This window comes from Mixophyes fleayi, chromosome 6, assembly GCF_038048845.1.
Source record: "Mixophyes fleayi isolate aMixFle1 chromosome 6, aMixFle1.hap1, whole genome shotgun sequence".
NCBI classification, from domain to species: Eukaryota; Metazoa; Chordata; class Amphibia; order Anura; family Limnodynastidae; genus Mixophyes; species Mixophyes fleayi.
Genome location: NC_134407.1, coordinates 210,347,889 through 210,375,643, shown reverse-complemented (window position 1 = coordinate 210,375,643; position 27,755 = coordinate 210,347,889). Strand labels below are relative to the sequence as shown.

The 27,755-nt window shown below is 41.6% G+C and overlaps 3 protein-coding genes across 5 annotated transcripts in view; 1 reads left to right on the top strand and 2 right to left on the bottom strand.

The window, feature by feature from the left end:
• Positions 1-5,732, bottom strand: part of LOC142159932 (uncharacterized) — a 31,263-nt gene extending 25,531 nt beyond the window's left edge. Inside the window, exons 1-2 of one of the 2 annotated variants that reach the window (XM_075214822.1) lie at positions 5,616-5,732; positions 1,707-1,841 (exon numbers count right to left, since the gene is read on the bottom strand). In XM_075214822.1, coding sequence (XP_075070923.1) covers positions 1,707-1,784 — 78 coding nt within the window. In that variant the 5' untranslated portion in view covers positions 1,785-1,841; positions 5,616-5,732. Of the gene's footprint in view, positions 1-188; positions 382-1,706; positions 1,842-5,615 lie in introns of those variants that run through there. The other variant, XM_075214823.1, reaches the window with a different exon arrangement.
• The window catches only part of LOC142159987 (histone H2A type 1-like), a 154,255-nt gene that overhangs the window by 45,706 nt on the left and 80,794 nt on the right, over positions 1-27,755 (bottom strand). The window lies entirely within an intron of this gene.
• LOC142159917 (uncharacterized) overlaps positions 15,152-27,755 on the top strand; it is a 49,000-nt gene continuing 36,396 nt past the window's right edge. Inside the window, exons 1-4 of one of the 2 annotated variants that reach the window (XM_075214798.1) lie at positions 15,152-15,301; positions 15,384-15,475; positions 16,980-17,100; positions 18,106-19,257. In XM_075214798.1, the coding sequence (XP_075070899.1) occupies positions 15,217-15,301; positions 15,384-15,475; positions 16,980-17,100; positions 18,106-19,257 (1,450 nt within the window). In that variant the 5' untranslated portion in view covers positions 15,152-15,216. The remainder of the gene's footprint in view (positions 15,302-15,383; positions 15,476-16,979; positions 17,101-18,105; positions 19,258-27,755) is intronic. The other variant, XM_075214795.1, reaches the window with a different exon arrangement.

Sequence of the window (27,755 nt, the reverse complement as noted above, 5' to 3'; positions counted from 1 at the left end):
AATAAAAGAGGTGTGCTACTACAATCAGATCAAACTCCCCTGGCAGCCAATCATTTGTGCATCAGCATTAAAACTCATCCCTGAGGAGAGGATCACCTGAATAAGAACCCTCCTTTCAGTTTTAGCCTGTTTTATAAGGTATTGTTAAACATGGAGCACTATTTGTGCCCACCTGATATTACACTTACTGTAATGTGACTTGCTATATGTAGGTCCTGGTGCTTTACTTTGTTTTATACTTTCATGGAAATTAGCTATCCAAGAGGTTATAGAATGTTGATTGATCAGAGATTCCTTTATTAAAAGCAGAGTACAGATGAAGCCATCAGAGAGCACTCTGACAAAAAAAAGCACCTGCTGTTTAAGATAGCTCCTCCCTCCCTGTAAAAAAAGCCAATTTTTATATACCTTTAAAAGAGAGATTTGACATGCATTACATAATTAAACTTTAGCTTGCACAGCGAATACGAAGAAACTTTCCTGATAGAAAAGAAAGACATAACATATTGAAGACAAAACAATAGGATTTTCTCCACTTCCCCCATATTAACGACACTTGGCATAACATTTTGTATAGAAAACATCTACATCCATGAAATCAAAGCTTAAACTTAAATAATACTGTCAGATACATTCGTGCACCCATAGTTTCTAAAGCAGGTCAGTCAATACCCCCTGTCACTTGTCTGCCCCATCTCTTAACTTTGCTTGTCCTTGTTTTGTTTCTGTGTATGATTTGCTTTTTGAATAATTTGTTATACTGTCTGTATGGATACTCCTCTGCTATTCTCTATCTACACCACTTCTCTTGAAAAACTAATAAGCTCCTTTGGATTTCAGTATCATCTCTATGCGGATGATACACAAATCTATCTATCCTCTCCTGATCTTTCACCCTCTGTGTTTTCTCGCGTTACTGACTGTCTTTCTGCCATTTTATCTTGGATGTCTTCTTGCCAACTCAAACTCAATCTTTCAAAAACTGAATTAATAATATTCCCACCCAAAAACAGAAGCTTCCTGTCTGACATTTCTATTTCTGTTGATAACATGACCATAAATTCCACCCCGCAAGTTGGCGCTACATAAATAAATGTTGATGATGATGATGATGATGATGATGATGATGATGATATTTCTTTAGTGTTGTATTAAGCCTTACAGTACTGATGTCTATAGTTTCAATACTAGTAAAAGCTACAGAGTATCTGCATTATAAAATATTCAGCTGTGGTTTGCCATCTTGTTCACCAGCTTTCCACTGTATCACAATTCCGCTAGGGTCCGTGCTCATCTGTAGGCATGTGTGCACCCATCTAGTAGCAGTTTCTCTGCTCCCATTAGGACTCGTCGGTTGCACATTTTGGAGCAATAACTTTGACATTGTTCAGACTTCCTAAATTCTGCCTCTATCATTTGGTTTGCACCTTAGCATCAAGTAATGCTTCTGTGCAAAACAGCCATGACAATCTTGTTTGCTTCTCTGGTTTTAGCTAGGCTACAGCTCCTAAATCTGCCTTTTATCTGCCTCACACAACTGTGGCCACCTATTTATTCAGAGAAATAACATGAAAAACAAAAAAAACCACACTGTGATGGATAACTTTTAATTTTGAAACTTAATCACAGATCACAATAACACTGCAGACCCATGTCTAATATTCAAGATCAATATTTGGAAGGTGCCCGTTACCAGATCCCCTCACCTCTCCAGTCAGCAGGTAGATGATCTCCAGGGTGAGCTTTAATATCCGCTCAGTCATGTGACTCCTGTCCTTGTCCATATCGAAGATCTCGAGAATGAGCTCTGGTCCTGGTCGGAGGGACTATCCTTAGGTGATCTACGGAGATAGATAGATTTTATATATATATATATATATATATATATATATATATATATATATATATATAAAGTCTTGCATTTTCAGAGTGTTTATCAAGTGTTTATCAGAGTGTTTATAATATCCCTATTAAACAGTAAATAATGAAATTTAAATTTAGGCCTATATATGTTTTTATGAGCTACAAATACCAATCAGAACTTTTTATGGTAAAGTAGAAGATTACACTGCCAGTGAAAGAGGAGAAAGCAATGTCCGCAGTTTAGAAGACAAAGGTTCATTACATTCTCCTGCTATTATTGTCACTATACACATGAAGTGGATGGACAATCATGGTAGCAGACTGGTTTCATTACAGACAATAAATGGAAAACCTATGTGGATTTTTCACCTATATAATAGGGTGAAAATTTAACCTGGAAAAACCTTTATCTTGTTGGGGGCAAAAGGAAACAAACAAAAGGAAACTGCGAGGGGAGTGGACCCTCATAAAACACAACTAGGACTGTAGCAAGCAAGATCACTGCTCATTATAATTACAGACACTCCAACTTTGCATCTTGTACACAATACTTTGATCCCGAACCTCCACTTGACTGGAAGCTACCTGTGAGCTAATGACATGGTGTTTGAATAACACACTTCAGATTATTTAATTTGGCAGCAGTTTAGATAAGCTCTGTGCTCTACCTCCCATGTAATCATTTTCTCATCAAAGGGGATTTTTGTACTTAAGTGAAACACATTTCTCTAAACCCATCGCGGGGACACTGCTTCACCATGGGGATATAGAGTCAACGCTGGAGCTGGACACTTAAGAGTTAAATTTATAAACATTAAGGCTCCTCTTCTCTATATACCTCACAGAACGATACTACAGTTTATAACTAATAAAACCCAAATAATAGGGCCAAGAAGGAACAAGAGAAAAGAGAAACATAACATAAAATAACATTAGAAACAATATAACTGAACCAATGAACATAAAGAACCAATGAACATAAAGAGAGGGAGTAGAGTGTCCCCTAGCTTCAAACAGAGAAATGGATTTAACATAAGTACAAAAATCCTCATTTTTCTTTCATCGATGCTGGGGGACATTGCAACCATGGGGACGTTCCAAAGCTGTCCCTAGGGGAGTGTACGCTCAAGCACAGCTGTGCGCAAAACCTTTCATCTAACACTAGCACCCTTAAATAATCTGTATGGTGGCATTTTGTAAAGATATGGATGGAAGACCAGGAGGCTGTCCATCATAACGGCTCAGTCGAGGCTCTATGCCGTGCCGCCCAAGTGCTTAGCGATCTGGTAGAGTGAGCAGAGATATTTTCACCGCTTTACCTGAACTAATGTAAGCTTGATGGATAATTGTTTTGATCCACCTGGCAACTGTTTGCCTAGTCACTGGCCAACTCCTCCTGCGCTCATTGTAAAAGGCTAGAGGAGAATACCTATTCCGTAAATTTGAAGTCTTCAAAAAGTAGATGCTTAATGAACTTACCACATCAAGCAAGAAAAGCATATCCTGGGCATCCGAAAATCCAGCCTGACATAAAGAAGGGATGCAGATCTCCTGGTTAGGATGGAGTTCTGACACCAGGTTATGTTGGAATGATGGTGACTCATAAGAAAGAGCCCCCAACTCTGAGACCCTATTGATTGAAGACATTGGAAGAAGAAAAATAGTCTTCCAAGTAAGAAATCTAATGAATCCACTGGCTCAAAGGATAAAAGCTGTAGAGCCGAAAGGACCAAGTTGAGGTCCAATGATGCTACAGAAGGAACAGAAGGATCCTCTAAACAGAGACCCGGTTCGCTTACCTCCATGCCAGCGTCCTTGCAGCGCCGAGGACGTCCGCCATCTTAGGTACGGGTCTGCGCATGCTCAGACTCGAATGCTTCTCAAAGCCTCCCCTCCCTAAATAGGCAGCCTCCCCTCTGCCTATTTAAGGCACCCTCTCCTTACCCCCAGTGTCTGTTCTCAGACCTCACTCTTCTAGAACAAGCTGTGGCTCAACATCTCCTAGTTCTAGTCCGCAGAACATCTCCACCATTCCAGTGGTAATAACCTGCAGCCCACAAACCATTGCAGCATTTCCTAGTTCTCTCTCCTGCTATCCGTAGAACATCTCCACCATTCCAGTGGTAATAACCTGCAGTCCGCAGACCATCGCTTTACCTTCCAGCTCTCTGTCCTGCAGACCGCACACCATCTTCCCTGTGTACCTGAACTTCCGTTAATTCTACCATACTCTCCCGAGGGCCGCGACCTGCGTAGCGAAAGCTGCTAAAACCATACCCTCTTGCGGGGGTCCCTGGAGAAGACCAGTTGCTGCATTAGACTCTGCACCTCTGGTGAGTAACAGCTATTGGGAGGATCAGGGTTTGAGATTCCTAGTTATCCGTGACAGAACATAAGTTGGCTGAACTCTGAGAACTCCTTATAAAAATGTCTGTTCTTCTGGAATGAGGGAAAGTTTCCTCTGAAAGTAAACAAACAGGTCAGGACCTGGGCTTTAAGGAACAATCTCAGACCACTGTCTAGATTATCCCATAGAAAGGAAAGGAGGTGAGACAGCCTGAATGCAGAAGTATGGCACCCTCTGAGCTGACACCAGAGTATATAGGACTTCCAAACTCTATGATAGCTTTTTGTTGAAAGAGGTTTCCTGGCCTGTATCTGAACCACTGCTAGCTTTCAAAACCCTGGACTGAACAGCCATGCCGAAATCACAAGGTTCTACAGAGGAGTGAAATCACACCAATGACAAGTTCGCAGACTGACTCTTACTTCAGCTGCTGGACCCAGATGCTGCTACAACTTCTGCAAACATAGGGAACTTGTGTCCTGGCTCTGTTCCCAGCAGAAAGCATGATGCCAAAGAAATAAAACACACAGCTACTCCAAACTGACAGACCATCACAAGAGTGACCATGCAGCATAAAAATCAAAGTTTTCTCCAGAAGATGAAGGCGGCTCAGTGAAGAGAAGTAGTAAAGGATGGTCACAGTAACCAGCAGCTATCTTAAGATTTCTACAATGACTGATTCATTTTTTTATTCAGTTCTCTTCATTCTAACCATACAACACCACTGGTAGTTGCACAGAAATATCAGTCACCAATGACTGCTTTAATGTTGGTGTTTGATAATGCTCTGCCTTCCAGTACCCGCACACACTTTCCGCACCAACTGAAATTCTACTACTTCCTGCACCAATTATCCCCACACCTCGTAGATTGCAAGCTCATTATGGCATGTCCATCCTTACCTTGTTTCATGTCATGGTGTGTCATTTACTTGTACCATGATCCCCTTAATGTACAGCTCTGCGTAACATGCTGTCACTTATATGTAAAGCATAATAATAAGTCCAGCACAGGTAACTGCAATAGTAAACTCAATGTGAGGTTCAGGACCAATGCATTCTGTATCTGTACCAGGATGAAGTGTCTGCAGTTATAATGAGTTCATTACTTTAAAATACAATGGGTCTTGTCGACTGTTAAGTTAAATGTCTATGTTTCCTCAAAGACAACACAAATTACACAAATAAATGACTCCATATAACGATGCTTAATATATACTGATGACATTACTATACAAGGAGTCTCATCCACTGAGAAGGGGACTCTCATCATACATCCCCAACAATATCAGTACATGCACATAATGAATGGAGGATCTCTGATTATATAATGGGTCTCATCTACCCCCCACATAACAGTAACCACAGACATAACACGAGTATACACAGTAAAACATCATTAATACCGGTCTCCCTCTGTCGGTGTCTGGGCCTGGTCTCCACTACTCCTTCTCCCCACTCTCAGCTGGGTGACAAAGGCAGAGCAGACAGCGCTCGGTGTCCGCACATGCGCAGACCGCTAGATCCCCGCATCCAGAGGACCTTCTGACGTCACAGGGTCATGTGACGGCGGGAGTCACGTGGTACACAGGGGAAGCTGCTGCTGCTGCTGCTGCAAAGGTTCCTGGGCAGCTGCTGAATGTAATGGGGGATCAGCTGAGAAGATGTGGTAACGTGGAACACACTGGTGGAAGGGGGGCATGTGGGGAATGGTCTGATGATTAAGGGACATGTGAGAGAGAAGCTGGCTGCAGAGGAGCGTGTAAGAGAAAAGGTGGGGTGCAGAGGGGTATTTGAGAGAAAAGGTGGGGTGCAGAGGGGTATGTAAGAGAAAAGCTGCAGTGTAGAGGGGTATGTAAGAGAAAAGGTGGGGTGCAGAGGGGTATGTAAGAGAAAAGCTGGCGTGCAGGGGGGCATGTGAGAGAAAAGCTGCAGTGTAGAGGGGTATGTAAGAGAAAAGGTGGGGTGCAGAGGGGTATGTAAGAGAAAAGGTGGGGTGCAGAGGGGTATCTGAGAGAAAAGCTGGTGTGCAGAGGGGTATTTGAGAGAAAAGCTGGCGTGCAGGGGGGCATGTGAGAGAAAAGCTGCAGTGTAGAGGGGTATGTAAGAGAAAAGGTGGGGTGCAGAGGGGTATGTAAGAGAAAAGGTGGGGTGCAGAGGGGTATCTGAGAGAAAAGCTGGTGTGCAGAGGGGTATTTGAGAGAAAAGCCGGCGTGCAGAGGGGTATCTGAGAGAAAAGCTGCCGTGTAGAGGGGTATGTAAGAGAAAAGCTGGCGTGCAGAGGGGTATTTGAGAGAAAAGACGGCGTGCAGAGGGGTATCTGAGAGAAAAGCTGGCGTGCAGAGGTGTATGTAAGACAAAAACTGGCGTGCAGGTTAGAGAAAAGCTCAGGTGTTTTTCCCCCCTCACATGCCCCCTCTTCCCACTATTCTCACATGCCACGCCTGCACACTTCCCTGCAGCTTATTCCCCAGCATCCCCCTGAGTTCAGTGCTCACCACCTTCACCAAATGCCCCTGTTTTCAGTTGCATTTGTCACTTTGTATTGGTGCCTCATACCATTATCAATGCCCAGGAAAACTGCTGCAGTCTCCAGCTTGGTGCACTGAAAATGTCCCATACAATCTTTTCAGAATTGCTGCTACAAGAATAACCTCTCTCCTCTTGATCATTATCAAACTACGTGATCAACTAGTCTACAACTGTATAAACACACTCTCAACATTCACTCTCTCCTTGGAACATTATAATCTGGCTTCTGTTCTCTCCACTCCATTAAGACTGTCCTTAGGTGACTACTCTTGGCTAGTTAGGTGACTACTCTTGGCTAAGTCAAAGGTATCATCATTCCCCTTCATATGCAAGACATGAAGAATTAGGAGGGCAAAAAGGTCCTTTCGGCGAACGGGAACTAGTGAGCTCAGTACAGTCAGGCTGGTTCCCCTTCTCCGAAAACTGCTTAGCTGGCTAGTTCTCCTTCATATGTAGGACCTGACCACTAGGGGGCAAAAGGGCACAGGAAATGAGTCAGCAGCCATGATTGTTTGGGGCGAAGTAGCTATAAAACATTAATTCTGAATAAGGGCAGGATAGTGGTAAAATTATATGGCGCAGAGATTTTTCTACAGCACGGAAGGTAGTAATGGAGACAGTGATAGGAGATACTGGTACTATGTGGGTGAGGGATAGAAGAATGGAGATAGTACTGGCAGATGCTGTTAGTGAGTGCAGAGAAGAGAGTATTGGAGACAGTGCTGAGAGGGGGACCTGCAGAGTATTGAGAGATGATTAGGGTACACCCGTGTAACCTGTTTATCTAAGGCCATGTACATATGTACCGCAAATGTTGTTTCTGGTCCATTGTAGGATCCTACTTCAACTGATCGTGCTAATTTTGGTGCATAAGGAGTGTGAATGATGGGAAAATAAGCATTGCAAATTAAACATTTCTACTGAAAAAAAAACAGGACTGTCCTTGGCAAATGTGAACACATCGGAGCACCGGCTAAGTGTCAGAAGGATGGAGCAGGACCCAGAGCCCCATCGTGGAACCTCCACCTCACTCACTGATACATGAGAGAAACAATGACCACAAGATTCTAGAACTCGCCAACAAGTGAATCTTGCAGTCAATTGATCTGCAGCGCTTTGCCTGTTTTGCTGTATACATTAATTTAAACTTGTATATAATAAGATCCTGGAGTAGTTCGCTTCCACGCACTCCTGATCATGGTTTTTCCCTCAGAGTTCCATGCTGACATTATCTTGGACAAGGTTGCTTGTGAAACTTGTTTTCGTTTTGATAGAATTTTAATGTACGATCAATCTCGAGTACATGTATTATTGGAATTTTTTAGACACGGTCAATTACTATTTTTGTGCAAATTGTCTGCTTCCCTCGTGTCTCCCCACTCTACTTGGATCAGCTAATAATCTGCTCATCACTTAAACACAGTATTCATGCATAGATACAATTGGTTGCTGCGGAAACATTTTTCATCTAATTAGTTCCTTATTGGTGCGTGTAGAGTCAAGAAGCCATCCAGTGCAGACCACACAATAATGTGCATGAGTGTACGTGCTAGCTGTGCCCACTCACCTAATCTCTTAGGCTGGTGCATGGCCTACAGCATAAAACTTGCCCGGAAAGACTAAAAGATCTTAATGTGTATAATTTGGAGCAGAGAAGGGAAAGGGAAACATGATAGGAACTTTCAAATATATCAAGGGTTTGGACAAGGTACAGAAGGGAAACATTCTTCAAATCTGCTGTCAAATTCTATGTTTCTGGGTACACACTACTGAAAACTTCTCCCAATGCAAAATCTATAACGATTTTACCAACGACTGAAAAAAAACCTCCCGATCAGCATGCTGATTCATGTGTACCTACTATATGCGTTTTACATGATTTACCTTCAGATCTGTTCTTTTTAGCTGTCATAACCATCGGCCGAAAAGATTGTGACTCTGCACACTCCATAGGGATCTATGGACACTACAAGTCATGAGTGCATACACACTGCAGAATTGGAATAACATTGTTCCATCGTTGAACTAGATTTTTATTTCGGTTTAAAAATCGAATGAAACGACACAATGTGCTTTGGAGCGATAATTGTACATCGTTGGATTATACACACTAATGTGGTATTGAGCCAAACGGTCATTTATCGTGTGATAATTGGCTGAAAACCATTTAGTGTGTGCCCAGACTTAGACGCTATTAGTCTAAAAGCACAGCCCTTCAGCTGAATATAGTACTATAAGTTGGTCTAAGTACCATGTTGAGCTAAATAGTACAATAACATGATATCCAAACTAGCAAATGTTATGTACTGTCCTATTGCGAAAATAAAACTTATGAGCCTCGACTCCTGGTTCATATAAGACATTGATGCCTGTATTCTCTTTTTTTTCTCAATCTATAGACAAATAAATGTGAGTGCCTGCTTTGTACACTTGATATGCAAAAATTGTTGATTCATACATAGGAGCAGGGCCAGTGATGCCATAGCTGCCCAAATGACTGCAGTCTCAGCTTTTTGACCTGTATATGATCCTATCCAGAAACTTGAAGATTTGAAAGGTGTTTAAGGTGTCTGGAATGGAGTTGGAGATAATACTTCCTAATACAGCCGCAGTCATATGTCAGGTTAAAACTGAACAACAGTCATCTATAAATGTGTAAAAGCTATTGTGATGCACCAATTTTTGCACAAAGACATCAATTGTTATGCGTAAACCCATGAATTTGTTGGCCACAATGTCTGTCTCAATGGGGTTGTTAAAGTTTGCACTTACCAATATGAGGTGGGTGGATCAGGGCCGTTTGGTGTACAAATGCAGCTTATTTTTCAATGAAGCTGGAAAAATAAGGCTGTTGTGTGGGGATTATTTAAGTGAGCCATACAGGGGGGTGGAAAAGGTGGATTTAGGGAGGCATTCCCCGTTTTAGGGGTGATCATCATTATCACAACTAATTCCGCATCGCTGTACAGAGAACTCACTCACATCAGTTCCTGCCCCATTGGGGCTTACAGTCTAAATTCCCTAACATACACACAGCCTTTTTCTCCCTGCAAAAGGACTTGATTTCTCCAGCTGGTCCAAAGTGCAGGAAACCAAACCTTATCCTGTATTTTTAATGTGATGCATTTTGCGCTTTAGTTGGGGATAAGCACATTATTACGTATACATGTAATAAAGACAGTCTCTTATATCCCCTCACTTCCAGGATAAGGACATAAGCAAGGCTAGACCAAGCAGAAAAACTGTACATTTTAATTTGATAATAAAGGGTATGGTTGAATTCGTGTTGTATTCTATTATGTTTCTGCTGTACCCACCATTTGCACTTTCCCATGTGACCTTTTTGTAATTAAACTTAATCTCCAGCTCATCTGCATTGACCCAGTTTTCAAGTGGGTGTGGCTAGCACAGCCTCTGGCCAATAGAATCATCAGAATGCTAGGGGCAGCATAGAGTATTTCAGGAGATGAGTGTGCTGATCTTGTGGGATGAAATGACCTGTCTACTGATGTCAGCGAGAATAGGGCTCCATGTGACAAGGGGCAGTGTTCGGATGTGGGTAGGAGAATGGAGGCAAAAAGGAGGCCACACACACACAGAATTTGTTAGTGGAAGGATTACAGTTCTCCTGCAGTACAGTAGTAATGTCAGCCTCCTGAGAAAGTGGTGCAGGAAAATTATGGTGTATGGTGACATAATTAAAGTTCATATGTCACACATAGTGTAAAGTATTGGGGGTACCAGTGTTTTAGTGTTATTAAGGATGGATAGAAAAGCTTTTCTGGTATAGAGCACAAAGAACATGGCAGAACAGCGGTGTTTCTCGCAGACGATACTGATTTATTGTTAGAAATGTTAAGCAGTACAAGTGTCTCAAAAAAACACACGTATTGGCACAGGGTGATTAAAATCCACGCACACTCTCGGTTAGCTGTACAGGAAGTCTGTATCTTTCTTAGCAATAAAAATCTGACAATGAAGAAAAGTACAGTGCAGGCAAATCGCTAACCAAGTGTGCATATGCAATCAAATGTCAGTGGAAAAATATAATAATATAAAATTAAAATCAACCTTTATTTTATTTATTTTTTTTTAAAAATCACACATATCCATATAAAATATATATATATACAAGTTAACCCGTGCATGATACTCATGCATTCTAGTCAAATCAAGCTACTTAAGGTGTTAAAAAGGTTCTTGTCATGCATTTGAGCCTAGCCCAGGCCTCCTCAGGGGAATAGCGTTACTTCCCGACGTAAGCGCCCTTTTTGAACGTGGTTTTGTCCACATGTCACCACCTCATCATTTTTCTCCATCACCTCATCCTTCATCTTCATCGCCACATCCTTCATCAAGCTACTTAAGGTGTTAAAAACTCCCCACTGTCACCCCCGGCAACCACTCCCAACTGTCGCTTCTCCTTCCAGAAATATATAGGTCAGTGTATAACTCTGCCCAGCAGGTGGCGATGCAGCTTGTTTTTTTTTTGTTTTTTTTCACACACGCCACTAGGCATTTATATAGTAGATTCTGTCACAAAAAAAGTAAATTCCATCAAAGTGCATACATAATGTCTCAGACCTAAATCCTGGGAACTGTGCTGTAGACCACCAAGAATAATAGCAGTTTCTCTTATAGCATCACTGCTTATTACAAATTCATAATCATTCCAATGACAGAAAATAAATCACGAACATTAGCAAGTACTTGCAAATAATGTATTAGGAGGCAATCACACTCAGCCACTGTAATAACAGATGAATAGAGTGCTCTGCAATGACAATTCCACCTACTGTGGTTATTACTACATGATCACATCCCAAAATAATAGTTGTAAGGTCTTTTTTTTTTTCCATGACAGAATCCTTTTAGTCTATTTGCTCATCATGTTAGCATTATTTGACACTGTAAAGAGGCCAATGTGTTTCTTATACAGCAAAACAGATAGTATAATAATAATCATAGGTATAAAAGTTTTGCTAATAACATTAGCCGATTCAATTATAACTTTAAATCTTTAGCCCTGTACTATGGTTAACCGGCAACTTATTGCGCATGCGCTAAAAACACACTACTCGCTGCGATCAGTATCTGCAGTTGGACTCCGCCCCTATGTTAAAAAAAACAAAACGAAAAAAAACACTAGGGAGAAAATATATTTTATACAAGTGTCCTCATTTTAGAAGCCATTTTGAAGAAGTCATGCTCATTGTCATGCAGTCCCTCAGTCTTCAATATGTCCGATGCTTCAGGGTTTGGTAAACGGGGCTTGAGGACATTTGCGTTAAAAGGATTTGTGAATAAGCTCTCTCTAGTGTTTGGTGGGCCTGGTTATTAATTAGTAATACAATCAGAGGAAAAAGGAATTACGAACGAGTTCTATCCTGCTAAAGGTGGTGGATCAGGTTACATGAGGAGATCATCTGTTGCAGCAGGTACAATGATCAGCGTGTCACTGATTGTGTATATATATATATATATATATATATATATATATATAGCCACTACATGAACTGCACTGAAAGCCTTTATATTTATGCTTCCATGGATTTATTTTTTATTGAATGCTTAGAATTGCACACAGTAATCTTTGTGCAATACAGTAATTTGTTGTGTCTGGGACAGAGGGAGACAGTGCCTTGTCCAAGGTCCTGACAGTGGGGCTGTCTGATTTATCCTATACAGAAAGCTGACATATTTTGAATAACACTGTTTAGCAGAGTGGTCCTTTTACCTGGTATGATTAATTTGTATCTGTACTATCTGACAGTTGTGGGTGGCTATAGCTCTTTATGATGAAGGGTTGGAAAATCCTTAGTAAAATTTTCAATGTAAAAAAAATGCTGTGGAATAACCAGTTAGCACAAAATAATGTTCCCCTTTCAAGCCGAATGTTGAATTTTGGTTTACTTGTTCTTTTAAACATATCAGTACAGACAGCAAGCATAAACCTTTCCCATTTACCTGCCAGTATCTGAAAACATTTGTCGCCAGAAGGTAGAGCATATCCGGACACAGCGCCATTCTGTTAAATGGGAACACAAGTCCTCTATGCATATTTTTTATTGTGAATGATATTCTTGAAGTAAACTTAAAATGTGTCACAGGTCCATAATTAATTAAGATACAAGTGAACACATGTATGTCACATGTCTGTCATTTATTATCCTCCCTATGTACACATCTTTCTAATACCCTCAAGATCTTTGTGGCAGTCAGTCAATAGTTGCTGGAGACATAGATAAACCAATGCAATGTATATTCCTTATATAGTACATTTAATTACTTCCCCTGTTACCAGTCAAGGGGTTTAAAGGACTAAAATTTTTTGGTTTTCCACTACACATTTGTTAAAGAGAAGCTGTCAACTGTTCCTATGATATTCGTTTTATTCTCTACCACATGAGATAAACCAGAAATTTTAAAAAGACAGATAACCGCTGCTGTTGGTTCAAAATGTCATACACAAACCTAATGACCACGCATTGTCTTCCACTTTCACTGTAAGGAGCACTGCTAAACACCTTAATGAGGCGGAGAATACTGGGAGCGATATGTGGAAAGACAATTTTTAAATGTACCCAGTGGTCACTTTATTAGGTACACCTGTATGTTTGCTCATTAATGCAAATATCTAAGCCAGCACCAACTCATTGCATATAAGCATGCAGACATGGCCAAGAGGTTCAGTTGTTGATCAGACCAAACTCTAGAAGGGGGAAGAAATATGATCTAAGTGACTTTGACCGTAGGATGATTGTTGCTGCCAGACAGGGTGGTTTGTGTATCTCAGAAACTGGTGATCTCCTGGGATTTTCACTCAAACAGTCTCTAGAATTTGGTGCGTAAAACAATAAACATCCAGTGAGCGGCAGCTCTGTGGGTGAAAATTCCTTGTTAATGAGAGAGGTCAGAAAAGAATGACCAGACGTGTCCAAGCTGACAGGAAGGTGACAATAACTTAACAGTGGTATGCAGAAGAGCATCACTAAACATACAACATGTCGCACCCTGAAGTGGATGGAATACACCAGCAGAAGTCCACACCATGTTCCTCTCCTATCCGCTAAGGACAGAAAACTGAGGCTACAGTGGGCACAGGCTCACCAAAACTCGACAGTTCGAGATTTGAAAATTGAGACCTGGTCTGATGAAACTCAATATCTGCTGCAACATGAAGATGATAGGGTCAGGATTTGGAATAAACCACATGAATCCATCCTGCATTGTGTCAACGGTGAAGGCTGGTGGTGGTGTTGGTGTAATGGTGTGGGGAATGTTTTTTGGCACACATTAAACCCCTTATTACCAATTGAGCATTGTTTAAATGTCACAGCCCCCCTAATTATTGTTGCTGACCTGTGTATGCTTTTATGGCCACAGTCTACCCATCACACATCACGTCACATAGCACACATCATCTCAAGCTACTTCCACGAACATGACAATGAGTTCAGTATCCTCCAATGGCCCCTACAGTCACCAGATCTCAGTCATATAGAGCACCTTTGCGATGTGATGTAACTGCGCGATGGCATCATGTTGACATTGACCAGAATCATTAACAAATTTTTCCAGCACCTTGTTGATTCCATGTCATGAACAATTCAGACTGTTCTGGGGGCATAAGGGAGTCCTTCGCAGTACTGGAATGGTGTACCTAATAATGTGGCCACTGAGTGTGCATTAATGCAGTATATTCTATTCATGCATCATACTGTAGGCATGGTGCTCCAAATGAAGGAAAAACCTCTTATCCAAAAAAGAATATATATATATATATATTTATTATACATACGTTTGTGTGTTAATCTGCAAATCTGGTCTACTTTACTGAATGCTGATGAAAAAATTCAGTCTCACTTTTGATACGTGGGGATACATTTTTTTAGTATGTTACATATTTCTATCTACAGAGGTCATTTTGGGGTCAAAGACCCGAGCCCATTGTCAGAGCTTTCAGGATGGACAAGGAGAGGAGTCACATGACTGAAAGGATAATAAATCTCACCCTGGAGATCCTATACCTGCTGACTGGAGAGGTGAGGGGTTCTGGGAATGTCACAGTGACATAATTAATTTACTTTATCTGTAAACTACTTAACATTATGATGTAGTGAACCATGTTTGTGTAGGTTATTAGGTTATGTCTCATTAAATAGGATTATATGCCTGTTAAGAAGGAGTCCACTGATAGCCTGACACCCATCAACAGCCCCCTTGTGTCAGAAGGATGGAGCAGGACCCAGAGCCCCATCATGGAACCTCCACCTCACTCACTGATACATGAGAGAAACAATGACCAGAGGATTCTAGAACTCACCAACAAGATCATTCAGCTGCTGACTGGAGAGGTGACTGCTGGGAATGGGACATTATACAGTAACACCAGGGGATGTGTCTGGGTGATGACTGTATCATTGTGTGTGTCAGGTTCATATAAGGTGTCAGGATGTCACTGTCTATTTCTCCATGGAGGAGTGGGAGTATTTAGAGGGACACAAGGATCTGTACAAGGACGTCATGATGGAGAATCACCGGCCCCTCACATCACTGGGTAAGAGACCTAACTAGATATACACATCCTCTGATATATCCTATATAAACCATGTGGTCATCCCTGTGTGTGTTTCCTACAGATGGATCCAGTAAGAGAACTACACCGGATAGATGTCCCAGTCCTCTGTATTCACACTGTAAAGAAGAAAATGAAAGCTTTCTGTATTATGAGGTACAGGTTAACGAGGAATCTTTGCTTGAGCTGACAGAACAAACTATTATTTAGAACAACATGGCTTGTGGTAATGGGTATTACCCATGTGGTGTAGTTGTTCAGTCCTCAGGAAGACAGTTGCCATTTTATAAGTAAATGTTTTATATTTCATTTAAAGATGTAAGTTTCATAAAACATACCTGGTAAGGATATGGACATCCCATCAGATCCTATCCAAGAACAAACATCAAAAAACTCTGCCTTGATAACATAAAGGTACTGAATAAAGCAAAACAAACATAATTTAGCCAGAAAGCGAAAGCAACGTATCTAGTAAAAGTTGCGGGAAGGTATGTATGTAAAGCTGTGTCATGATACCCAGTGGAGAGGGCTATCCCAGGATCAAGTTGCCACCTCCTTCAATTTGCCAATGAAGCACCTTTTGCTTTACAAGACCCTAGGTAGCAGGGTACATGATATCCTTGAGGTGCAGGAATAATTGCTTACACTGACACCGATGAGCAATTAACCCGATTTTTTAGAATCTACTTGGAGGTTCCTAGACAGAGTCACATCTAATGCACTACATAACCATATGTCACACTAACATTGGGGAAATATTGATATATACAGACTTCCAAGTAGCATTGCAGGCCCTTGTGTATTCGTCCTGAGGATGGATCTTGGTCCCTGTAGCACACTAGTATTTTGGCTCTAGTTACATATCCTTGTGTTCCCTCTTTCGTCACTAAGCGCAGATAGATACCAGGCCAGGGAATCTACCTGTTTTCCACAGGCTCACTCTGGACAATATACTGCCTCTTGGCTGTTATTTCCCATTTGTGAATAAAGTGTTTTTCAGGACAGATAAGTCTTTGCTGGTTAATTTTTATTTTCTGGGAATAATAGGGAAATGAGCAAAAGTACAAAATATTTAAATTTCCATGAATCTTCACATAGTTTCATATATTAACAAAAAATCCAAAATATTCAACCGAAAATTGAAGCAACCAGCTCTCTCTGGTATGGGGATACCAAATACATGTACATTATACTAGGTTTGTCAAAAGGCCTGGTACCAAGGATGTATAATTTGGTATATAGTATGGCACCACTGCAAATGCATTTAACATTTAATGCTTTTCTTTTTTTCGAATTCAGAACACTGTGGTAACTTGCATTAATTCACATCAATTCCCACCCCCTCAGCGACCACTTTACAGTTGAGGGTCCAAATTGGCTCTGTATGACTCCTGTATTACAAAACAAGGTCCTGGTTTCTGTTTGGGAAAAATAAATGCTGAGTAGAAAGAGAACTTGGGAGGAATGTTGTATAAGTAAACACAATAGGGTGTGGTATTGGGAGATTAATAATTGAAAACATAGGCACCGGCACCAAGTCATCTCCACTGGATCCTCCCAAGCATAGGAATATCATCTCGTGTGTAAACAAAACTGCCATAAGTATAGCATTTTTTACATTAACATGCTATTAATTTAAATGTTATGTATCCTATTTTAGGATGAGGACCTGAGAGAGGTAAAAGTAGAGGTTATTTCACAGATTGGGGATGAGGAAGATGCATTTGAGCAAGGTGATCCGCAGTGTAAGGAGGAGGAAATCCTAACAGATATCAGTCCAGGTGAGTAATAAGCACTAAATACAATAAAGATGCCTGTCTGTCTCTGGTTTATCTCTGGTGGTACGATATTGGGCTCTACCTGATTCCTCCACCTTACTCTGGTGGTTAGCACCTGGCTCTTCAAGGGGGAGCCTTGATGCCATTCTATTGGCTGTCCTACTACTCCCCAGAAGGACATCATTGGCTACTTCTCTCAGGCGTGCACTTTTCCTACACACCACATACTGTGGTTTTATGATTGCTGTGAGTTACTTCACACATTTCTCAGATGTACCTTCCCCCGGTGGTGACATTTTGGAATACGCAGATGATTCTTGGGAAGTAATGTCCGTCCTACTTTGAAGCTATTTTGTTGGAGCCTCCTACACACACACTTTCAGATTCCCTCTTTCATGAGTCCGTATCCAGTACAGACTTCTATCTCAAGAGGAGAGACGAAGTCTGTTCTGGATATCGGGAGAGGACAAGATAGACTACGGATTTGGGTTATAAATCCTTCAAAATACTTTTCAGAGCAGTTGAGGCCAGTTTTAAGTAATTATAGTAAATAAAACTGAAATCATAAATAGTATGAGTACATATAAAATCCAAGGCAAATCTTAGAATAATTTCACAGTTAATTAAAAGAGACTTCATATATTGCTCAGCAGTTTATATGAAATTCTTATATTGCAATCTAAATTGTTGCGACACATTAAGCCTGATATTGTTCTCATGCACAGGTTGGGAATCTCTGCTCACGTGTCTGTGGAGGAGAAGGCATGAACTAGCTCCTTAGTGTGGGCAGGGCTTAGTCCCCAAGGCATACTTGCCTAATTTTTTGGACTGCCCATCGGGTCCAGGAGGCAAGATACAAATCACTACATCATGCCCCACCCATTGCTGCCAGATTGCGCAAATCGCGTACTTGCACACCAGAGACGGGGCCTGAATAAGCGGGATTCAGAAGGGTGGTAATAGTTATTGTTGTGAACGGAAATTTTACAGAACTCTCATTTTTAATAGACGGATTCAACACCAGGATTGTCTCGGACGAAAATCCAATTTTCTACACAAACCGCAAAATGGAAGATCACATCACACAACATTCTCAAACTGAAAGTCTCATTACCCCAATGATATCACCTGATCTCTCCGATGACATGAACTATTACACAGGCAACTCAGAAATGATGGATGAAGCTGAAGCTTTTGTGTGTACTGAATGTGGGGAGAATTTTACCTGTCAGTCAAGACTTAGTTCACATCAGAAAACCCACTCTGGGAAAAAGCTATTTACATGTGCAGAATGTGGGAAGAGTTTAACCCGAAAAGAAAATCTTATTTCACATCAGAGAATTCATACCGGGGAGAAACCATTTTCATGTTCTGAATGTGGGAAATGTTTTAAGAAAACCTCTCATCTTTGTAAACACCAACAGATCCATACAGGAAAGAAACCATATTCTTGTTCTGAATGTGGGAAAAACTTTGCATGGAAAGGAGATCTTGTTGTACATGAAAGGATTCACACAGGAGAAAAACCGTATGTATGTTCTGAGTGTGGAAAATGCTTTTCTATTAAGTCATATCTTGTAAAACATCACAGAATTCATACAGGAGAGAAACCATATTCATGTCCTGAATGTGGGAAATGTTTTACCTCTAGCTCAAATCTTCTCTTACATCGGAAGATTCACACGGGGCAGAAGCCATATTCTTGTTCAGAATGTGAAAAGTGTTTTGCTTGGAAATCAGATCTTGTTACTCATGAGAGGATTCACACGGGTGAGAAGCCGTATGTATGTACTGAGTGTGGGAAATCATTTTCCAGTAAGTCATATTTTATTAAACATCGGAGAATCCACACAGGAGAAAAACCATATCCTTGTTCTGAATGTGGCAAATGTTTCTACTCCAGCTCAAACCTTGTCATACATCAGAAGATTCACACAGGAGAAAAACCATTTTCATGTTCAGAATGCAATAGAACCTTTGCATGGAAAACAGATTTTGTAAAGCATCAGAGATTTCACACAGGAGAAAAGCCTTTTGAATGTTCTGAATGTCAGAAATGTTTTAGCACTAAGCCAGAACTTAATGATCATAAAAAAATTCACACAGGAGAAAAACCATTTTCATGCTCTGAATGTGGGAAGGGTTTTATTCAGAAAGCTCGTCTTCTCAAACACGAACTGAAACACACAAAAACGGACACATAGGGATCTTGATTCCTCCATCAGTTCAGCAGAGTCCTGATACTTACAATAACCTGGGAATCCGTTGGCAAACCTTGGTGGTCATTTCTGAGTGCCTAATAATCTAACATGGGACTGAAAATGATACTAGTCTTCTATTTGGTTGGCATTGGTGATCTTCCAGTCAGGAGCTAATATTTGTAGTTCTGTGTCCCATCCCTCTTTGCTTCGCAAGATGAAGGAGGTTTGTCAGCAGAGGTCCTTAATCCTTGTACGTATCAGGATTTATTACTGAATAGAGCAAAGGGCAGAAGTTTCAGAGGAGGTACCCCCATCAAAAGACGTTTCACTTGAGCCTTCTTTATAATTAATATTTCCTACAGTACCTGATTATAAAATGGTTCTAAAACACTGTTATTCACTTTTTTGTGACTTTATATTTAAAGAACCACATTTACGTTTTTAAGATAAGCTTATTTTACCTCCAGAACGCATAGCAAAAAAATATTAACAATAGTGTGGAATTCCCTTTTTAAAAGTAGGTTGAATTAATAACTATAGATGTTTATTCCTCTGGCTTAAAGGGTAACTGTACTAAAAATTGGCTTTCCCTAATTAAAATAATTATGTAGGTTACCACAAGTTGCTGGAATAACTCCTAATACTTGAAATAGTACCTGTGACTGAAATCATCACATTCTATCTCGGGAACACAATGTTGTTTGACTTGGGACAACTTCTTAAGGACTTTAACTGCTTATCAGTCATAAAAATAATCACTGGAGTCTATAGTTTATTTCTATGGTTACAGAGTTAGGTTAGGGAGTCTCGGGGGGGGGGGTCAATTCAGCCGTGTTCAACGCGTCGTTAACTATATTACCATTAATACGGTAATTTTTACCCTGATTTCTGCTTGCGGTTCCCTGAGCCGGAAGCAGAAACCAGTGTTAAAGATTACCGTACTGACAGTAAATATGCACACTATTACCGTAGTAATGTTAATCGCGCGCAGTCCGCGTTAGTCTCGGCAGTAACGCGGCCAATTGAATTCCCCCTCAGTCTCTAAAGTTGTAATCACACATAAATGTATTTTGTTTGTTTTGTAAAAGCAATTTTTGTTACTTTGTAACACGGAAGTTCTAATTTTCCAGAATGTCCTCCGATTACTCAGACTTCCCTTTGTAAAATCACACGATGGAGGAGACTGGTATGGCTGTCACTGCAAGAAAGTTTGCCTAAAATCTCCTTCAGAGCCATTCAGACATAATGCTTCTTAATGGTGACGTAATGGCAAAGTAAAAAGGGTGTAAGGGGGGATTGTGCTGTGAACATGTAGGCTGAGTATAGGTGCTTTCCAAAGCTTTTCTGCTCACTGCATCATATGTCATGTGACTGTAGTGACACCTAATAAGATCATTAATAGCAGTCTGAAGATTAACACTATGGGAGAAATTAACAAGTCAGTATATCCTCTTACAGGCAATCAGTGATTTAGGTAAAAAAAAACAAAACATCATTTTATATAGGATTGCAGTAATGACTGAAGTTCCTTTAAAGCTATGCTACCATGGAAACAAACTGCAGACTGCACTAATTATTTATATGCTGCAAGAGGTTGTTAAGGAGCTTCAGCCCTCAAGACGCTGTCTGTCAAATGGCAGCAACAACGCTGTTCTGAGTTTGAAGCTGGCAATTTCAGGCATAAGTCCTATTTCAAGCATCAGGAGTTATTCTAGCATAATTCTTAAGTAGGCCACCTTCAGTTGAGCTACCCTTTAATCGGATAACGGGAGATTGTGAATAATTGTTGGAAAATAAACTAAAACTGTTACAGGAAGTCTGTATTATATGAAAGAACAACTAATCACGCTTTATATATAAAACATTTCAGCTTCGATTATCGCATTCCCATTACACCCATACAAATTGTTAGTGCGCTATGTCGGCATCTCTGGCCTGCCCCTGTTCATCAATCCACCAATCCGCACCATGTACAGAGCATTTCAAGCCAATCACACAAACTCTGACTCTACACCAGAATGATGCAAGTGATAAATCGCTACCACTGAGCACCGTCTGCATTCTGTAATGTATAACTAGCAGATTTAATTTATAACAGAAGTTATATCACATATACTATTTATCTCAGAAATACACTGACTTTGATGTATATTCATTTCCATAAGTGGCGTTACATGCAGTTTAAAGAATAAAAGAAAAATGCATGTGGCATAAAATATATTATTTTACATTAATTAACATTAATTTAACTGACCTTTATGTTCATCAAGCATGTAAGCAGTAACATACTGAGATGAAATGTTATTTGTTTTAAATCCTAATGCAGTAATGTCCAGGTAATGTCACGGTGCCAGCTCATGCGAGCATTGGGCGTGGGAGGTGGGAGCAAGCTGCCAGTGTCTCATAATATATAGGGGCTTGTGCAAAGTTGGACATACATCAGGGGTTTTTTTGCGTATAATTCACATTTCTTACTGCACATCCGCACAAAATGTTTTACACTTATGTCGATATGCAAATTTTATCACCTTACACTTACGACTCCTTACATTTGAAGAGATGGGACGTTGGAGGTAAGGGGCGGGCACACTTTTAATTGACTACATATTGTGGCTCATTTAGGGCACAAGGTCTATTTTAAGCATGAAATACGCTTTTTTGATCACGTGAAAAATACTGGTGATGACGATCAGTAACACTAGCTGATTGTAGAGTGACCTCCACTTCCCACCCATTGAGTACTTCATTCATAGGAAGGTTTTCATTTGATTTTTAAAGGGGAAAACGAGATGTTTTAATTTAACTGAATTTGTTTTTAATCACTTTTTATGATATTGTCATTGTGACTTTCACATTTATTAATAACTCTGTGGTGTATGACACTAGATAACATTATATTGTGTACAAATAGGGTAATACAACTTTTTTATTTAATACTGTCAATTCACATTTCGTGTATAGACACTTGTGATTCCTACCCTAGACGTGGCACATCTGCTAGGGATGTACATGCCCATAAATGCACTTTTTCATGCCTATTTCTTTTCCTGCGTCCAACATGTGTTTATAAAATACACACACAGCTTTTCTGTAAAGTATTGCAGTTCGCTACGTAGAAAGCCGTGAAGTGATTCTTTTCTTTTTTTTATACTCTTGAAATGTGTGATTGTTAATACCCTTCACCCATAGGTGCAAAAATAAATTCATCAGCTATGGATCATCTCTTTTGTCTCATTGTTTGTTTTTTTTCAATTGATATTTAGTACAATTAAGCACAAAAATTTGGCATGAAGTAAGTGGGGCAAGATCACGTTTAATTAGAAAGAACCTAACACTCCAGGGGGTATATTCACTAAACTAAACTACAGGTTTGAAAAAGTGGAGATGTTACCTATAGCAACCAATCAGATTCTAGCTGTCATTTATTTACTACATTCTACAAAATGACAGCTAGAATCTGATTGGATGCTAATGACACTGTATATAACATACTTGCATACTTTCGGCAAGTATAGTCCGGGAGAGGGGCGTGACTAGAGGAAGGGGGCGGGCCGTGGGCAAAAGCATCATTTTGGCCCCGCCCCCGCAACGGAAATGCCGCTTGTCACGGGGGTGGGGCCAAAATGACGCGATTCACCACGAATCGTGTAATTTAGGCTAGGCAGTTACGGGATGCGGGAGACTTGCCTGCTCTCCCAGGAGTCCGTGAGACCGACCCGAATTTTGGGAGTCTCCCGGACATTTCGGGAGAGTTGGCAAATATGGTATATAATTCATATGCAGCTTCTTGCACAATTTCTGCTGTATGTAAATACTTAATTTATATCTTGGGTGAAAATAGAAGCGATTTTCAGATATTCTGATAACTACTGTATATGAATCTATTTGTTGTGTTTTTCTGTAAGAGTAACTGTCACTACTTGCAAACAGGTAAATACATCTGACGATTCATTCACTGTCTCATCCTCTTCTGTTATCTCTTTCAATCTATCAATTTCTGTTTATAATGCTATCTTTCTCACACTTTTTAATCATACTTACCAACTCTCCCGTAATGTCTGGGAGACTCCCGAATTCCGGGTAGGTCTCCCGGGAGAGTAGGTAATCGCCCCATATATGCCCACTTCCTAGTGAAATTGGCAGAATTAGAGCCGCAATTCTCAGGGAATCACTTAATTTTGGCCCCGCCCCAGCTGTGAAATGAAGCGTATGATTCATTACATCATGCGGGCGGGGTCATGCTCCACCCCTCCGCCCATACCCCCCTCCGGGAACTCCCGGCGGAACAATATAAAAAGTTGTCAAATGTTTTTAATGTCAGATTTCCTTCCCATTGTGTTTCACCACCTCTATTTCCTGATGCTCCTCCATTCCTCTATCAGTTCTCCTGCTAACTGCTGCTCCTCTGTCCCTCTATCAGTTCTCCTGCTCACTGCTGCTCCTCTGTCCCTCTATCAGTTCTCCTGCTCACTGCTGCTACTCTGTCCCTCCATCAGTTCTCCTGCTCCTCTGTCCCCCCATCAGTTCTCCTGCCCATTGCTGCTCCTCTGTCCCTCTCTATCAGTTCTCCTGCTCACTGCTGCTCCTCTGTCCCTCTATCACTTCTCCTGCTCACTGCTGCTCCTCTGTCCCTCTATCAGTTCTCCTGGTCACTGCTGCTCCTCTGTCCCTCTATCAGTTATCCTGCTCACTGCTGCTCCTCTGTCCCTCTATCAGTTTTCCTGGTCACTGCTGCTCCTCTGTCCCTCTATCAGTTATCCTGCTCACTGCTGCTCCTCTGTCCCTCTATCAGTTTTCCTGCTCACTGCTGCTCCTCTGTCCCTCTATCACTTCTCCTGCTCACTGCTGCTCCTCTGTCCCTCTATCACTTCTCCTGCTCACTGCTGCTCCTCTGTCCCTCTATCCCTTCTCCTGCTCACTGCTGCTCCTCTGTCCCTCTATCACTTCTCCTGCTCACTGCTGCTCCTCTGTCCCTCTATCAGTTCTCCTGGTCACTGCTGCTCCTCTGTCCCTCTATCAGTTTTCCTGGTCACTGCTGCTGTCACTCCAGTTCGTTAGCTGTCTTTTTCTGTTTTCCTCTATTTTCTCCACCAGTGTCTCCTCAGTGCACAGACAACAGTATTTCTCTCAGAGGGGCAGATTCAATTGGTCGCGATATTCTTCAGAACATCGCGGCCGTGCATTTTACCTTTACTACGGTAAAAAAAATAATGCTCATTTTTTCTTGCACCTCCATTTGTACCGCGGTAATGGTAAAAATGCACAGCCGCACTGAGGAACACTACAGGTAATAGAATTCTGCCCTATGAGGCTACTGTGTAGTAAGCTATACGGAGGCATTATATGAGGCTATGTGGTGGAATTATTGTTATACAGATACCTAGCGCATAGATTTTAGAGATAACTGACATATATTACGTTAAATAAATGTGTGAGCTGTCTCCTCTCCTAATATAGTTAAGAGTAAATGATAAGTGTATATGCAATTAAGAACATAGATCCTGGTAAAGTGCCTAGATATATATTGGCATTATGAAGTTATATAGGGGGAAATGAGGATTTATAGTGATATATAATGAAGCTATAGGTAAGCATTATAGAGCTATATGAACTAAAATGGTGCATATGGTGACATAAGAGCCTACCATGGCAGAGGACTAGGTTATAGCGTGGTATTATATAAGGCTAAGTGGTTGTATTCCTATTTTATAAAGCAGTGAAGGGCAAACTTTTTCAGGAGCTGGCCAAATAAAAAAGAAAAACTTTAGGCGGGCCAATATAATTTATTAAAAAACTCAAATATCGAAATATATAATACAAATTTTTTTAATGGGACGGGAGGGTGTTATATAGCAGTGTTACCTCTATAAGTGCAGCGATCGTACAGACACAGCAGTTATTTCAGCAGAATGTTGCAGATCCGTCTTTCTGATGAGCCACTAACTGACAACACAGCAGCCAATCGAAATCCGCCTTAGTATATGGCCCAGCCCATCATCATCATCATTTATTTATATAGCGCCACTAATTCCGCAGCGCTGTTCAGAGAACTCACATCAGTCCCTGCCCCACTGGAGCTTACAGTCTAAATTCCCTAATATAGGCACACACTCACACAGACACAGACAGACAAACAGGGAGATAGAAAGACAGAGACTAGGGTCAATTTTTGATAGCAGCCAATTAACTTAGCAGTATGTTTTTGGAGTGTGGGAGGAAACCGGAGCACCCGGAGGAAACCCACGCAAACACAGAGAGAACATACACACTCCACACTCCAACTCCATCTCTTCTCACATGACTTTCAGCCATTAGGGGGCGGGCAAATGTTTGAGTGATTGACATACGAAGTTTCTTTTTAGGAAGGAGGATGAAGTGTAATGGAGGAAATAGCTGGGAAGGCATAAAAATGAAGGTTCTGACACACAGGGTCGGCCCTAATAATTTTATGCAGATTTTAATGACATTTTTTAAAATATTGGCGGGCCGAATAGAACCTCTAAGTGGGCCGGATCTGGCCCGCGGGCTGTAGTTTGCCCATCACTGTTATAAAGTGTTAGATGTGGTTACTATGGTAATTCTGTGACTTTTCTCAGAACAGATTTCCTGCTACATTGGTCACAGGAATCAAACATCAGAATATTTTCATGTTGGCCGGTCTAATAATATGTAAAACCTGGGGCAGTCACCAGCTCACACATATACTTTATATAAATAAATATGCTGCCCTCTTACAATGCAGTAGTCGCCACACAGAAACTAACCATTTTATACACAGTATCAATACAGCTCTGAGTAACACCTACATGTAATTGACAGTGGAGAAGTTAAACCCCAGTACAACAATAGATAGAGTGATAGTACAGCGGTGACTCCTATTCTGGCCCGCACAAAACCCCAATTTTCACATTTACATAATATTAACAGGTCTCATGATAATATACAATGGCACGTTTCCCTCACTAAACATGGCCGCCGAGAGCACTACTGATAGGTCACATGTTACATGTCACATTAGTCATATACAATCGCAAACAAAATAAGACAATCTACGGTGCAAACTGTATAAGGATGTATGCATGGCCCCACTGATATCCTCCTCAAGTACATGTCCGCCGCTAGGGAACCCATTGTATTTACAAAAAAAAAACAAACGATAAAATTTTAGCTCTAGTGCTTATCTGCTGGGCAACTCAATTTACCCATGATTCTTTTACACTTTCCGGATACTGATAGTGACGTCATAATTTGACCATCTTTTTGCTTCATATAACAGAGAGAGAGAGAGAGGTATGTTATAGGAGTGTGATGTCTGTTTCAGTGCTGGGAGACCAGGCAGAGGGGAGTCAGGTGAGAGTGCAGGGAAGGAGTAGTGGTGACAGTGCTGGGAGACCAGGCAGAGGGGAGTCAGGTGAGGGTACAGGGAAGGTGTAGTGGTGACAGTGTGGGGAGACCAGGTAGAGGGGAGTCAGGTGAGAGTGCAGGGAAGGAGTAGTGGTGACAGTGCTGGGAGACCAGGCAGAGGGGAGTCAGGTGAGAGTGCAGGGAAGGAGTAGTGGTGACAGTGCTGTGAGACCAGGCAGAGGGGAGTCAGGTGAGAGTGCAGGGAAGGAGTAGTGGTGACAGTGCTGGGAGACCAGGCAGAGGGGAGTCAGGTGAGAGTGCAGGGAAGGAGTAGTGGAGACAGTGCTGGGAGACCAGGCAGAGGGGAGTCAGGTGAGAGTGCAGGGAAGGTGTAGTGGTGACAGTGCTGGGAGACCAGGCAGAGGGGAGTCAGGTGAGAGTGCAGGGAAGGAGTAGTGGTGACAGTGCTGGGAGACCAGGCAGAGGGGAGTCAGGTGAGAGTGCAGGGAAGGAGTAGTGGTGACAGTGCTGGGAGACCAGGCAGAGGGGAGTCAGGTGAGAGTGCAGGGAAGGTGTAGTGACAGTGCTGGGAGACCAGGCAGAGGGGAGTCAGGTGAGAGTGCAGGGAAGGAGTAGTGGAGACAGTGCTGGGAGACCAGGCAGAAGGGAGTCAGGTGAGAGTGCAGGGAAGGAGTAGTGGAGACAGTGCTGGGAGACCAGGCAGTGGGGAGTCAGATGAGAGTGCAGGGAAGGAGTAGTGGTGACAATGCTGGGAGACCAGGCAGAGGGGAGTCAGGTGAGAGTGCAGGGAAGGAGTAGTGGAGACAGTGCTGGGAGACCAGGCAGAGGGGAGTCAGGTTATAGTGCAGGGAAGGTGTAGTGACAGTGCTGGGAGACCAGGCAGAGGAGAGTCAGGTGAGAGTGCAGGGAAGGAGTAGTGGTGACAGTGCTGGGAGACCAGGCAGAGGGGAGTCAGGTGAGAGTGCAGGGAAGGAGTAGTGGAGACAGTGCTGGGAGACCAGGCAGAGGAGAGTCAGGTGAGAGTGCAGGGAAGGAGTAGTGGTGACAGTGCTGGGAGACCAGACAGAGAGGAGTCATGTGAGAGTGCAGTGA